The 13,745-nt window shown below is 60.7% G+C and overlaps 2 protein-coding genes across 7 annotated transcripts; one reads left to right on the plus strand and one right to left on the minus strand.

Moving 5' to 3' along the window:
- Nucleotides 1-1,884: 1,884 nt before the first annotated feature.
- On the minus strand, nt 1,885-10,705 carry NDOR1 (NADPH dependent diflavin oxidoreductase 1). Of its 6 annotated transcripts, none has more exons than XM_003996105.6 (14): nt 10,460-10,702; nt 10,040-10,117; nt 6,058-6,155; nt 5,045-5,143; nt 4,859-4,960; nt 4,539-4,748; nt 4,248-4,369; nt 3,917-4,137; nt 3,700-3,807; nt 3,388-3,502; nt 3,106-3,252; nt 2,889-3,007; nt 2,675-2,769; nt 1,885-2,587 (listed from the first exon to the last, which is right to left on the minus strand). In XM_003996105.6, exons 1-14 carry the CDS (start codon nt 10,592-10,594, stop codon nt 2,443-2,445), a joined length of 1,794 nt encoding a protein of 597 aa, XP_003996154.2. In that variant the 5' UTR covers nt 10,595-10,702; the 3' UTR covers nt 1,885-2,442. The 6 variants fall into 6 exon arrangements, 5 of the variants coding, with proteins under 5 accessions (XP_003996154.2, XP_019672408.2, XP_019672406.2 ...); XM_019816849.2 differs by adding an exon at nt 7,183-7,303 and having other exon boundaries at nt 10,040-10,603; XM_019816847.3 differs by having other exon boundaries at nt 10,040-10,068; nt 10,460-10,600.
- A 41-nt stretch (nt 10,706-10,746) lies between these two features.
- Nucleotides 10,747-12,230, plus strand: TMEM203 (transmembrane protein 203). The gene has a single exon (XM_003996118.4). The coding sequence runs from the start codon at nt 10,967-10,969 to the stop codon at nt 11,375-11,377; it is 411 nt and encodes a 136-aa protein (XP_003996167.2). The 5' UTR covers nt 10,747-10,966; the 3' UTR covers nt 11,378-12,230.
- The last annotated feature ends 1,515 nt before the right edge of the window (nt 12,231-13,745 follow it).

Raw genomic sequence — 13,745 nt, forward strand, 5'->3', positions numbered from 1 at the left:
TTCGTGTCCGCTGTGTCCCTCTTGCAGACAGGCCGGGCGGGGCAGGGAGACGGGGTGAAGACGGCTGTGTCAGTTTGGGACCCTCCCGTCGAGGGGGTGCTTGGGGGGCCCTGGTTGCAGACCTCCTCCAGCACCGCCCTTGGGCATCAGTAGCGTCTGGGCGGCAGGGTAGTTTGAAGTCTCTGGCTCGGTCGGAGGCTGAACACAGGTTCCTGGGTAGCCCTGGCCCCAGACCTGGTTCTTGATTGAAGGCCGGCGCCCCACTCAGTCTTGGGTTTTTCAGCTTGGCCATCAGGCCTCAGGGCAAGCCCGGGCCTCCTGGCCCCTCGGCGGCCCTGGTGGCGCGGGCGGCAGGTGTGCCGGGCCCTGCTTAGTGGCCAGCGCGGTCCAGCAGCATAAAGAGGAGCCCCAGCAGCATGAGCGGCGTGAAAACGAGCAGCAGCCCCAGCAGCTCAAGGGCCAGCAGGCCCAGCAGCACTAGGCGGCGGGAGCAGGGCCCCCGTTCCCGCAAGGCCCAGAGCCGGGCACCCAGGCAGGGCGGGCAGGGCAGGAAAGGCAGGCAGCCCCGGCCGCCCACGGGTCCCGCCAGGAAGCGGAGCTGGTACCGGTGCTCCAGGGACGCCCAGGGCCCAGGGCCGCGGCGGGCAGGTGCGGGGGGCGTGGGGGGCCGCGGGCCCTGGGGCCCGTCCGCCTGCAGCAGCTCCTTCTGCAGCTGGCAGATCTCCCACTCAAGCATGGGTGTCCTCTGGCGACAGAGCGGGCAGCAGACCCGGCCCAGGTCGGCGCTGGGGGCCGCGACCAGCAGCTGGTGCAGGCAGTCCACACACAGGCCGTGGCCACAGTTCAGCAGCGCCAGGCGGTGCTCACTGGGCCCGTAGGGCTCCGTGCAGATGGGGCATTCCTCTTGCCCCGGTTCCCCCGCTGGCTCCCCCTCCTCCCCCTCCCTTGCTCTCCCAGCCCAGGGGCAGGCCGTGGCCGTGGCCCCCAGGAGGGGTTCACTGTCTCCAGCCCCTGCACCCTGGGTATTCCCAAGAACCCTGCCGCCCACCTCTTCATCTGCCAGCCCTGGGTGCGGGGGGGCCAGGCGTTCAGGGCCTGTGGAAGGTGGACGGGGGAGCCCAGCGCTGAGGTCACGGGGGCCATGAGTGGGGGCCCCAGGGCAGGGGTCAGGATGGGTGGGTGGGGTCCCCAGGGTGGTGACGAGGGTGGTTGGGGCCGTGAAGGTCAGTGCGGCCCTCTGGGTGAGGGCAGGGCCTGGCACAGACCTCGAAACTGCCGCAGCCTCGCCCCACCCCGGAAAGTCAACTTCACCTGGGCCCCAGCGCTTGTGCTGGCTCCGGGCAGCTCCTGGGCCCACGAATGCCGTCTTCACGGGATCTGCCCCAGCCCGGACGTGGCCGCCTCAGCCCACTCGTGTCGGCAACTGGCGGACAGACAGGCGGACTCCAGGCAGCAGCCTTGTGGGTAGGCGGGAGGGCTTGACTCCTCCTACAAGAATTCCCCTCGGAGCACCGAAGGCCCTTCCCAGGGGCGGGGACAATGGCTGCCCCACCCCCCGCCCCGTTCCCACCCGAGGGACTGCTACTCCTGGGACCGCTACTCCTGGGACTGGCAAGGAATGGTCAATCCCCACTTGGCCAGGGCCTCCCCTCACCCTTCCTTCCAGGGCCCGCTTAGGCTGGCCCCTGCTTGTCGGAGTCCGGGCAGAGCCCATACAGCGTGGGCAAGTAGAACACATCGCAGAGACTCAGACCCGGAGAAACTACTGCAGCAAAGACGGCTGAGCTGTGGTGCATTTGTGCTCGCCACGACTGCTGTCCCCGTCCAGACACTGTGGGCCCACACACGCCCTGAGGCACCCAGACAGGCACGCGGAAGAGCAGGTCAGAAACAGCCAACAAGAGCCCACAGTTTATTACGGAGGTGTTCCAGGAACAGGGTGAGGAAAGAGTGTGCTAGCTGGGGGTCTCCCCTGGTCCTGCCTTCCAGCCCTAGCCCTGGCCCTGCGAGGCCCTGTGACAGCACCGTGTACTTTGTGGGTGGGCACAGAGATGTGGCAGAGGGGGACTGGGAAACTGCTGTCCCCTGGGACAACCTCAGAAGGCTCTCCGGGCTCGCATGCTGTCTGGAAGCTGGTGTCTGGGGAGCCCCTGATGCCCATCAGGCTGCCCGTTCCTTCCTGGGGCCCCGTCCTTATGCAGGGTGGGGCAGCCCAGGGACCATCCTGACCAGGACCCAAGCTGGGGCCAGTGGGGAAAGGCTGGCAGTAGCCTGCAACCCTGGATGGGGGCAGGGGTGGGGTGGTGAGTGAGCAGCGATGTCAGGGCTGGGTCTAGGACCCCAGGTTGACTGAAGTGAGGCTGTGCAGGGGACAGGGTGGAAGGTGACAGTAGCCCCCCAGAGGACAGCGTTTAGAGTGGCCAAGGCTGGCAGGATGGCTTCTTAGGCCCACGTCTCACTCTGGAAACGCATCATCCGCTGGAGCCTGGCAAGGTAGTTGGCTGCATCAGGGCCGGAGAGCCCACCCTCCTCCTGGAAGACGGACGTCAGGGCTTCTGACACATCTGCCGGCATGCCCTTGGCATTGCTGGAGGGACGGGCCAGGAGGGCTCAGTAGGGCTGGGACCTCCGGAGGGCCGGCTCCCACCCCTACCCCCCGGGGGCCCAGGCTCACCCCGCCAGGTAGAAGTAGGCGCCTCGGCGGTCCAGCAGCTCCCACACCAACGGCCCGAGCTCCCGGAGCCTGTGCTGCACGTACACTTTCCGCTCCTACGGGGAGGGGGAGGGGAGGGGGAGCGGAGGGGGCGGGGGCGGGGGCGGGGCATGGGGATGGTGCATCCTGGGCCTGGCCCCCTCCCTGCCGGCACCGCCCTGCCCAGCACACCCACCTGTTCCCGGGAGAAGGCTGTGAAGAGGGTCAGGCAGCCCTTCCTCTCCAGCTCCAACCACTCAGATTCCCAATAGAAGTCTCGGTCGCGCCAGCGGCAGCCGAAGAACAGGAAGTTTCCTGGGGGATCGCAGGTGGCCTCAAGCCTGGACCCAGGCCCGTGAGGCGCGGCCCGGGCAGCCCCAGCTGCCACCCTGCCAGAGGCCCTGCGTGCTCACCAGTCTGACCCCGGGCCACCCGCTCCTGCACAGCTGCTCGGAAAGGGGCCACACCGGTGCCGGGACCCACCATGATCACAGGTGTGTCCGGTGTCTCCGGGAAGGTCAGGCTCCCGGGCCGCACCCACAGAGGCACCTGGACAGGTCCTACGGCAGGAGGGAGGAGGCGTGAGGAGGCTCCGAGGACCAGGGCCCCGGTCCAGGACCGGCTGTGGTGCACAGAGGAGAACGGGGGCCCCGGCCCGGTGCTCTACCCGCCCCCCTCCAGAAAGCAGGGGTCACCTCGCCCAGGATCCAGAGACGCCAGCCAGGAGGAGCAGAGGCCCCGGCGGGGCTCTTTGAGGCGCGTCTGGTAACGCACCACAGCGACGAGAATCTGCAGCCTCGAGGGGTGAGCCTGGGGATGGGATGGCGGGTGCTGTGCTCCACGGGGCCGCCTGCCAGCCAACCGGCCTCAGACTCCACCCACTTCCTCCCCCCCCCCCGCCCCCGGGCGGTCCCAGACGTGGGGCAGATGTTGAGGGTCGGCCCCCCGCCCCTCGCGATCCCGGCATCCCTGAAGCCGGTCCTGGGCTCTGCCCGACAGGCCCTCACCAGCAGAGAGGAGGCAATGGAGAAGGCCCGCGGGCGGATCGGGGGGATGAGGTCGAGCAGGTAGTCTGCGGGAACAGCTCCAGCCGTGTGTGGGAAGTCACACAACACCTGGGCAGAGACAGCCCCGGCTAGGCTCCGGCCAGCACCGCCACACGTGGCTGTGGCTCAGAGCCCTGGGCCCGCCCGTCCGCCCGCGCCTGCCCGCGCCTGCCCGCACCTCCAGGACGGTCCTGCGAGGCCGGTTGCAGTACGAATACAGCTCCTCCTGACCTTGGGGGGCACTGAATTGCAGCAGCTTCTCCCGCTCCAGCTCGTGGGGAGAGAGACAGGCCAGGAGCTCGAAGAAGGAACGGCGGGGCACGCTGGCGACGTCCAGGTAGTGGGACACGAGGTGCCTCACGGAGCAGGGCTGGGGCAGCTGCGTGGGGCAGGGGACACCTGCAGCAGGAAGCGGGGAGCCTGTGAGGGGTCGGGACACGGCTGGGCAGGCCGCAGACCCCAGGAGGGCGGAGAGAAAGGGTGGCCGCAGCCGGGGTCCCCGGGCTCACCTGGCTCCCGGGGCAGCAGCGTGAAGTACTGGTCGGGGTCCAGGCCCAGCACCCGGCAGAACTGCTGGACGTGGCTGGCCTGGTTCTGGGGCCGGATCAGCACCACGTCGCCAGCTGCAAAGCTGCATGGGAAAGCCAACGGGAAAAGTGAGGGAGGGTGCGGGCAGGGCACTGGGGGCTCAGGGGAGGGCTGGGGGCGGCGGTCCTCGGATGGATGTGCTTCCCTGCAGCCCGGCCGGCACCCCCCCTCATCCCTCGGCCACCACCCACCTGGTGTCTCAGGCCCCTCACCTGAGCCCAGAGCCCGTGATGTCAAACTCGATCAGCCGTACGTCCTGGAAGTGAGAGGGGCTGGTGACCCTCTGGTTGGTGACCATGGGTGCCAGGAAGGGCTGCTGCTCTGAAGGGGGACCTGGGGGATCTGCACCGGCCATATGCTGCTCCTCAGAGCACATCTTGGGGGCCTCCGGAAGGAAGCGGAGGGTGAACTTGGAGGGCAAACTGTAGGGAGGACACACACCCGTCAGGCCGTCAGCAGGGCCTCACAAGTGGCCCCGCGGCCAGGCCGCTCTAACTGCACCTGCGGGAGCCCCACCGAGGCCCACACTCACGGGACTCCGGGGGGGATCACGCCAAGGTCAGGGGGCACCGGGTAGAGCCCCAGCACCTTCTCCCACAGATCGTGCAGCCAGGGGTCAATAGCAGCGTCGGGCCTGGAGAGAGAGCATGTGCGTGCTGTTCTGAGGGGCCCCTGCCCCTGGCCGGGCCTGCAGGAGAGCTGCCCCCACCCCACTCACCCCAGCTCATGCTGGTCATCTCCCAGGCACGCGGGCAGGAGGGCGCTGCCCCCAAGCTGCAGCAGCCGTCGGTGCAGCTTCTTGGCCACGAAATTGAACCTACGGAGAGAGAGCCAGGCTTGCTTGGGCAGGCCCTGGGCGGAGGGCAGAGGGCAAGCAGCCCCGAAGAAGCAGAAGACCCCGGGCCTCGAACGACACCCCTCCCAGAGAGCGCTGTTGGCAAGATGCCTGTGTTTGTGCTGCCGTGAACCAACATCTATGTTGTGCACAGAACAAAACCCCGGGCACAGGAGTGTCGCGCTGCCCTGTTCAGCTCAGCGAGCACAGTCCTGCCCTTGTGGTGTCTGGCTTTGGAAGCGTTGGTACGACCAACGACCTCCCACCCCCACCCCGCCCGCCCTGTGCTGGACTGTTTCAGTGACCTAATGACATGCGAACCCTCACACACAAACTCCTCGGTGCTTCTTTAAGAAATCACGCAAAGCAACATCATTCTTGGCTTAGGATACAGATAGGTCCTGAAAACTGGCAAGAACAAGGCCGAGGCGGTCATGCCACCACACCCAGGGAAGCAGTGGCCTTGGAGGTGGCTCCTGGGGCTGGGGGGGTCTTCCGGGCCCCTTGCCTCATCCCACTGTGCTGTCTTTGTGAGCCCAAATATCTCATGGAAAAGTGGGAAGAGCCAGGTAGGCCTTTGCTGCCCTAAGTCACGTGTCAGCCTATGGTGCTGCCTGAGGCCCCTGATGTCCAGTTCCAGACTTCACTTCCTGTCCTACGAGACACCTTGGGCCCACCCCGGAGTTTTGGTGCCCACTTTCCTGTCCTGCCAGCCTCCTGTCTGTGCTCTGCTCACCCTTCAAGCCCAGATGCTCCCCGATGGTCCCCACAGCCTGGCCATGGCCCAAAGTCTAGAAGGAGCCCTGGGGACTGAGTCACCTGTCCCTCCACCAGGACTTTGCGCTCAACCCCAAGGGCAGTCCCTGCAGGCCAGCAGCCTTCCTGCCCCTACTCACTTGGCGTAAGAGGAATCCCCGAGGCCCAGAACAGCAAAGTCCATCTGACAGAGGGAAGTCGGTGGCAGATTCTTCCGGAATATGAACCTCCAGAAGTTCTACAGCCAGAAGAAGCCAAGTTAGAGGCCCTGCTTTGGGCCACCAGGGCCCTAGGGTGGAGTAGGGAGGAGCCACAACCTAGACCCTCCCTGTTCCTTCAGATCTTTGTTACTGAAACCAGACCATTTTTTATTCTATCACAATGGCAAAAGATTTGGAAAAAGGCAGAAACTCGTAAACCATAGAGCTGCCCCAGAGCCACCACCAGAGTGTGGAGCCCCACCCCTTCCTGGGCAGGGGGCCCTGTGAGGGCTACTGGCACCTGCCCCACTGCCTCCCCAGGGCAAGAGTGGCACCTGCTCCTGCTCAGGCTGCCCCTGGGACCACTTCCTCCCTTCACACTGAGCCCCATGTCCCAAAGACCCCTCTGTTCTCAGCTCTGAACCTCGGGGCACCACAGGACCCCCTCCGTGGTCCTCGTCTCATCACATCAACCAAGTTTCTCTTTTGGCGCCTTCTTCTAGCCCTGGGCCCCCACCAGGCTGCTTTGTGCTCACTGCCACCCTCACGGCCAAGGACCCAGACCTGTGTCCTTCCCCAGGACACCCTCACCTCCATGCATCTGGCCAACCCAGGGGCCTTTACAGCCAGAGCCCCAAGGTCACAGCCCAGGTGCCTCTTCTCCCCTCCGGGGACCCTCATTGGAGTCTGTCTGGCCCACACTCTGCCCCAGCCTCCCCACAGGCCTCCAGAAGCACTTCTCAAATACACCTCCCCATCACCTTCAGCCCGTGGTGACCTGAGCCCTGGACACCAACTTTCACATGTGGTCCAGGCTTTAGCTGCATTCCACGTCCCTTGTACTTCATAACTGGCATGGAGGGGCCCTGTTGGGGCACAGCTCTGCTCACTGGTCCTGGACCACCCTGGACCACACCCCAAGGACTGAGCTGCGTCAGCCAGTACTGGGGACTACACTCTCTGCCTCTGGAGACCTCTCCTGCATGCTCCTCCTCAAAGGCCTGTTTCCCGAAGCTTGCCAAAAATATCCTTCCCAGTGAAGGTACACTTCTCACAACTCCGCACCTGCAAATGCTTGGGCCCTCCCTTCACAGTGACTGGCAGGTTGGCAGGGCGAACTTCTGGTGGAAATGGTTTTTCCAAAGAGCCCGAGTCCTTGCTCCAAGCTGGTTCAGCTGGGCCACCGCTGCTGAGAAACCAGCATCATGTGTCCCCCTCTGTCCCCCAACGGCTACCTGGGCACTCTCGATCCCCGAGAGCCGTAACCCACCATGATGCGCCTTGGCGGGAGCCATTCCACTCAAGATGGGCCCTTCCCAAGTACCCGGTGGACCCTTTTCCAGTTCTGGGATGTTTTCTTAGTTGCTCTCTTTGGTCAGTTTCTCCCCACTGTTTCTCATTCCGAGTTACTAACACGACCTTAGAATTTTGCTATTTCCTTTCTTGGTTCCTCGTTCATTTTTGGTTACACTTTCCAGGAGAATTTCTCAACTCTGCTCTCTGATCTTTTCAAGTTTTCCTGCTATCGTCTTAAAGAGCATTCCCAGCGCTTCCAGCCATTGCCCTGTTTTGTGTGTCCCTTCCTGTCCTGTGGGTGCCGAGTTCTGGACGGCCTGCTCCGCCTCTACTCCTCCAGGGTACCTGAGGGTATGGTGGTTCTTCGTGGTCTATTTGTACTTAAGATGCTGACAGAAAACTGTGAGTTTGGGCCTGTCACCCAACGTGTGCTTCGTGGCCGGGATCCTGCGGGACTTGCACTGTGGTTAGTTTCCCCACAGAGGGCTCCTCTGGTCCACTAGCCGGGAGCACGTGCCTGACCACAGTGTTCTGAGGACTGAGGCAAGGCAGCCAGTCTTCCTGTTTAGTACACAGCTGGTCACTAAGCCTGGTCTTCAGCAGGTGCTGCGCCCCCTCCTCCGTGTTCCTGGGACCTCAGTCTGCAGCCTCTCCAAGGAGCCTGCAGGTCGCACTGTGGCCGGGGAGGGCCCCTCCTGACCACCTCCGTGGAGGTGTCCATGCCTGCAGTCTTCGTGGTGCACCCTCATCCAGGGTGACCATCACCACCTTCATGCTGTTGGCTTCTGATGTCCAGTCTGCACCCCAGCCCAGCTGACCTCGTAGAGGTCTTTGTTTCCCCTCCCCTCCCCTCCCATGTCCTGTGTCACGGGCATCCACAATTCACCTCCTGCCTTTGATCCCCTCACACTTGCCTTCTCTCCTGTCCCTCTTCTTGTCTCAGACCTCTCCTGACTGTGCTGGGGTCTTGGCCCCATGTCTCCCATCGTCCCCTGCTCTGACCCTGCTCTTCGATCATGAGCCTCTTTCTCCCCCACCACCACCCCTTAACAGGTTTCTCTCACCTTAACACGTTCTTTCCAACCCCTTAGCCCCACTCACAGCCAGAATCTTTCTCGTGATTGTTTAATGTACAGACGTCCTTAAGATTCTCTCCACTTACCTGCTGCTCCCCTGTGACCTCGCTTCTCTCCCAGTAAGTCGCTGATACCGCTTTCCCCAAAGTCACCAGCAGTCCCTTTGCTGATAAACCCTACCAGTTCTGCTCAGGTTTTATCTTACTTCACTTCTGTGCAGCGTTGAGCGCTGGAGACCTTTCTCTCAGAACAATCACCTTCCTGCCTTGACCTTGGATTTGGGGCACTCCCTCTTTTTGCTGTTGGAGCCACTTTCCTGCCCCTCACAGGCTTTTCTCCACCTCCCATGCCCTCCGTGTTCAGGGCCACCTGTCCCAGGGGAAAGGGAGGGGCTTTCTCATGCCTCGCCCAGGGTCCTTGCTAGAGCTCCACACCTACCTTGTATCTCCCCCTGGACGACTTCCAGCCCTTGGCCCTCCTGGTCTCCATCTCTGTGCGTGGAACTACCATCCACTCTGGTCCCTGAGCCCGAATCCCTGCCTCGACTTCATCTTTGTTCCCAGCTTTTAGGCCTGTGTGATTCCACGTCGTCTCAATTCTACCTTGACGTCTCTGGAAGCTGTCTTGTTTCTGTCTGCTGTCTGCCCCCCTCCTGCCTTCACTGTGCGTCCTCTTGAGTTGCTCTTGCTCTCCTACAGCCTGCCCTCCCTGTCGACACGTAGCAGTTTCGCTCGAACACAAATATGACTGTCACCCAGTGGATTGCATGGCCCTTCACCTCAAGCCCATCCACCTTGCTGGGGCGGCCCGGCTTCTTGGGATCAGGTCTGGCTTCCTGCCTCTCGTCTCCCCTCCCCCCCTTGATGCATTCCTTGGCTCTGTCATCCCCAGCTGCTTTCTGCTCTTCCCTGAGCTGGTCTTTCTCCTCTGCACAGGCTGCTCCCAGTTTCCTGGTGCCTGGCTGGCCCCCACTTATCCTTAGGACTTAGCCTACACTCCTTTCTTCCAGGAAGCTCTCCCTGAGCCTCCAGGTTGGGCTAGATAGCGTTTATTAATGTCCTCATGACGTCTGGCACTTTCTCTGGCAGCATGTATCTCCTCGTATTGTAACTGCCTGTTAAACTTGTTGCTTTTGCTATATTGTGAGCTCCCTGAGGAAAGAAATAGGTTCCTGGCTGGATTCCCAGCACTAGGTCATGTTTGGAATAGAACGTGTGTGCAAAAGATGGTCAAAGAATTGAAGAATGTTCCCAGAGGAAGGTCCAACAATTTTGAAACACTCCCAAGACCCAGACCAGATTCATATATAGCCCTGGAGAAAATATTAAAGGTTAAAATGGAGAACAAGGCTATTTAGTGGCCTGTGAACAGTTTATTAGGGAGGACAGCCAGAGCCCCCAGTTCCCTCCCAAATCCACAGCTAACGTGCAACAGATACAGGAGGGCAACTGTTCATTGTGCTTCTTGGACTCCCCAGGCAATGAAAACAGTGAGGGTCCAGGGCAGTGATCTGAGCTTCTGAGCAAAGAAAGCCTTCAGGTCAGCCTTACCTTCATGTTGTCAGGGGGGTCTCCTTGGCCTGTGGTTGCACAAACAAATATCACCAGGGGCTCACTAATCAGATTCACCTCAACAAAAAGACACATGTGTTAAGACCTCGGGCTGTAGCAAGTAGGTATGCTCTCCGCAGCCTGGCCCCTCTCCTTCACTCGGGGGGTATGGCAAACGGAGTCACGAAGCACCCGTGAGCGGCCGGCCTGCCTTTGCCCTTTCAGGCTCCATCCTCCCACCTTGCTCGTTTCTCCATGTGCTAAGCCCTGCCACCGTCCCCAAGTTTTCCTGCCCCCCAAACCCGCCATAATGGAACGGTCCGCTCTCACACAACACACGGTGCCCTGCGGTCGAGGGCTCTGGGGGCTGGCGCCCCCGGCCTGCTCGGTCTCACCGCCCAAGCCCTAGGGCTCCCTCACCACCGAGTAGGAGTCCAGGGCCTGCACCCGGCAGTCAAGCCGCCGGCGCCGAGCCTCGCGACCCAGCCTCTCCGACACATCCTGGGCCGTGCCTGTCTGGCTGCCGAAGAGCACCAGAAGCCCCGGGCTCGGCATCCGGGCGCGCCGGGAAACCCCGGCACCCAAGCACCGGACCAGCTAAGAGATCCCGCAAGCCTAGGTGGCCCGGACCAGCTTGGACTTCCGACTTCCGGTGGTGGCCGGAAGTGACGCCCTTAGACCGCGCCCGGCAGGGCATGGCGACCGAGGGGGGCGGGTATCCGTTAGCGGCCGGTGCTGGGTCCCGGGCCGCGGCCAAGATATTGGCGACACGCCAGGACCGAGGGCCGGGGCAGGCGGAGCCGTTCGCTGCCTCGTGCTCGCCGCAGCGGCGCCGGCGGCGGGCGCCGGCGAGGCCCACGGGGAGAGGAGGCGCAGCCCTGCCGGTGGGACGCTCGGCCGGGCCCCGGCCCGCGCTCAACCGGCGCGATGCTCTTCTCGCTCCGGGAGCTGGTGCAGTGGCTGGGCTTCGCCACCTTCGAGATCTTCGTGCACCTGCTGGCCCTGTTGGTGTTCTCCGTGCTGCTGGCGCTGCGTGTGGACGGCCTGGCCCCCGGCCTCTCCTGGTGGAACGTGTTCGTGCCCTTTTTCGCCGCTGATGGGCTCAGCACCTACTTCACCACCATCGTGTCCGTGCGCCTCTTCCAGGACGGAGAGAAGAGGTTGGCAGTGCTCCGCCTCTTCTGGGTCCTCACGGTTCTTAGCCTCAAGTTTGTCTTCGAGATGTTGTTGTGCCAGAAGCTAGTGGAGCAGACTCGGGAGCTCTGGTTCGGCTTGATCACGTCTCCGGTCTTCATTCTCCTGCAGCTGCTCATGATCCGCGCCTGTCGGGTCAACTAGCCTCAGGCGGGAGCGAACTCTGGACGGCTAGCATGCTGGACCCCAAGCTGAGTTCCTACTTCCACCGTACCAAAGGAGAAGTCTGGGTCTGAAAGGAAAGCCAGCTCCTGCCCTGGCGAGTGCCCAATTTTCTCTCTACCAGTCCATGTCTGAAATTGTTCCCTCAGCAGGGCTAAAAAGAGCAGCCTTGATCCTTAACATGTATTTCCTGTTATTTCATGCTTTGAAAAGCTAACCCTGAATTGAGATCCTGAGAGGGACCCCAGGCCATTTCTCTGACAGTAAAATGTCCTGATGGGCTCTGCGTATGTTTATGGATCCTGGGAAAGTACTCCCTGTGCAAGGGCTGCAGAGCTGGTCTTATGGATTTCCTCTGCCCAGAAGCACTAACCTAAGAGCTCACTGCCCCCTCCATCTGGACAAGACTTAGATGCTTGAGCTCAAAGTGTAAACCAGCTTGTGTCTCCTCCCCTGAGCCACTGGGGAGGATGGCCTCTTCTTCATTCCAGCTCAGGCAGACAGGAGTATATTGAGTAAGCACGACTGGGACCCTATTTGGAGATCTGTCGCCTGAGAGAACTTTGCTTATGAAGCGCTGCTTGGCTTCCTATCCCAGCGGATTGCATCGTCCACAACTTTTCCACCACCACCTTGTGGCCAGCACTGTTAGCACACCTGAGACAGATTTAGGCCTCCCTCAAGGGACCAGAGAGAGGAACAGCTTTGATGCTCATAGGCATCGAGACTTGCAAATGGTCTTGGCCCACATTTGTTGGCCTGAGGTCTTTAGTTTAAGGTGCCAAATGAGAACGTTTGCTGAGATAAAAAATAAAATAAGAGAATGTTTTGCTGAGATGCGCAATGGTTGCCTGACCTCTTGAGGGTGAAACAATATGAATGCTGAGAAGGTCCCTGCTGTGCGATGTAGCTGGTTACAGAGCTGACTGTAGGGAGACAGGAATGCACTAGAGTTTCTTTAGCCAATGTGTGTGTGTGTGTGTGTGGGGGGGTGTTCCCTTGGGGAATCCTTGCTTCCTGCCTGGGGAGCCAGGGTGAAGATATAATGGGGTAGGCCTGTGTTGAGGACCTGCTGAATGGTTTGTGTGACATCAGAACCTTGTCTTCCTGCCGGTGTGCAGTCTTTGTAGGCCTTGCTGTGGAGCAGGGGTCAGCCAACTATGGCCTGAGGTCTGTTTTTGTACTACTTTTCAGCTAAGAGTAACTTTTCCATTTTCAAAGGATTATAAACATGAACACGTGACAGAAAGTGAATGTGGCCTGCAGTGTCCAGGGTCTCTCAAACTTGGCACTCTTGGCCTTTTGGGTCAAGTCATTCTTTGGGGGAGGGGGGGGGCGGGCGGGGGGAGGGGCTGTTCTGAGCATTGTAGAATACAACATCCCTGGCCAGCATCCCTGGCCTCTACTCACTAGATGCCAGTAGCACGCCTCACTTGTGACAACCAAAAGTGTCTTCATACATTAACAAGTCTCCTGGGGGACAAAACTGCCCCTAGTGAGAACCACTAGGCTAAAATATTTACTGTCCGGCCCTTTCTAGAACAAATTTGCAGTCTTATTGTGGTGAAGCAGCTTTGTGACCCTTTGCCTAGAATGGATGCTGCATGGCCTGAACCATTGAGATGCTTGAGTTGGAGACTGTTCTGGTGTGTCCCACAGCTATAAAAATGTTTCCTACCCAGTATTGGCATAATTTGCGTCAAAGTCAGATACAAGCTGAACGTTAGAAATGGACTTTTATTTATTTAAGTTTATTTACATAATCTCTACAACCAATGTGAGACTCGAACTCACGACCCCGAGATCAAGAGGTTGCACGCTTCTCTGACCGAGCCAGCCAAGTGCCAGGGAGTGTTTTTTTCCCTTTAATGTTATTTTTAGATCCCATGTGTTGTTGTATCCTGTTGTGTTCTGTAGTTCAGGACTGAGTGATCCTGTTGCTGTAGAGGTGATGTGCATGAGAAGGCTTCGTTTCCTTTGGAAAGGTGATTTGATGAGAGCCGAGGAAGGAAACACTTGACTTCTGAAAGCTGAAATCCAGTTTATTTTCTCGGCTCAACAGAATGGAGAGGTGTAAGTCAGTCAGTGCAGACCACCACGGGACCCAGAAGCTGAGAAGGGCACCCAGGTTGAAACCTGCCCCCGGTCTATGCAGAGCCCCAGGTGTCCTTGGAGCCCTGTCCCTGAAAGGTGAGTGATGTAGCAGGCAGTAGTGCCATTACTGGGAGAGAGGAGGGGAAGGCTAGCAGCATCTCTGTGTCCGTGCCCCCGTTTCCCCTTCTCCCCTTGGCTCCACTGGGCCTGAAAGAGTGTGGTGGGTGCTGTGCAGCCCTCAACTGGGAGTGAGCTT

The sequence above is a fragment of the Felis catus genome, chromosome D4 (assembly GCF_018350175.1).
Source record: "Felis catus isolate Fca126 chromosome D4, F.catus_Fca126_mat1.0, whole genome shotgun sequence".
In the NCBI taxonomy this organism is placed as follows: Eukaryota; Metazoa; Chordata; class Mammalia; order Carnivora; family Felidae; genus Felis; species Felis catus.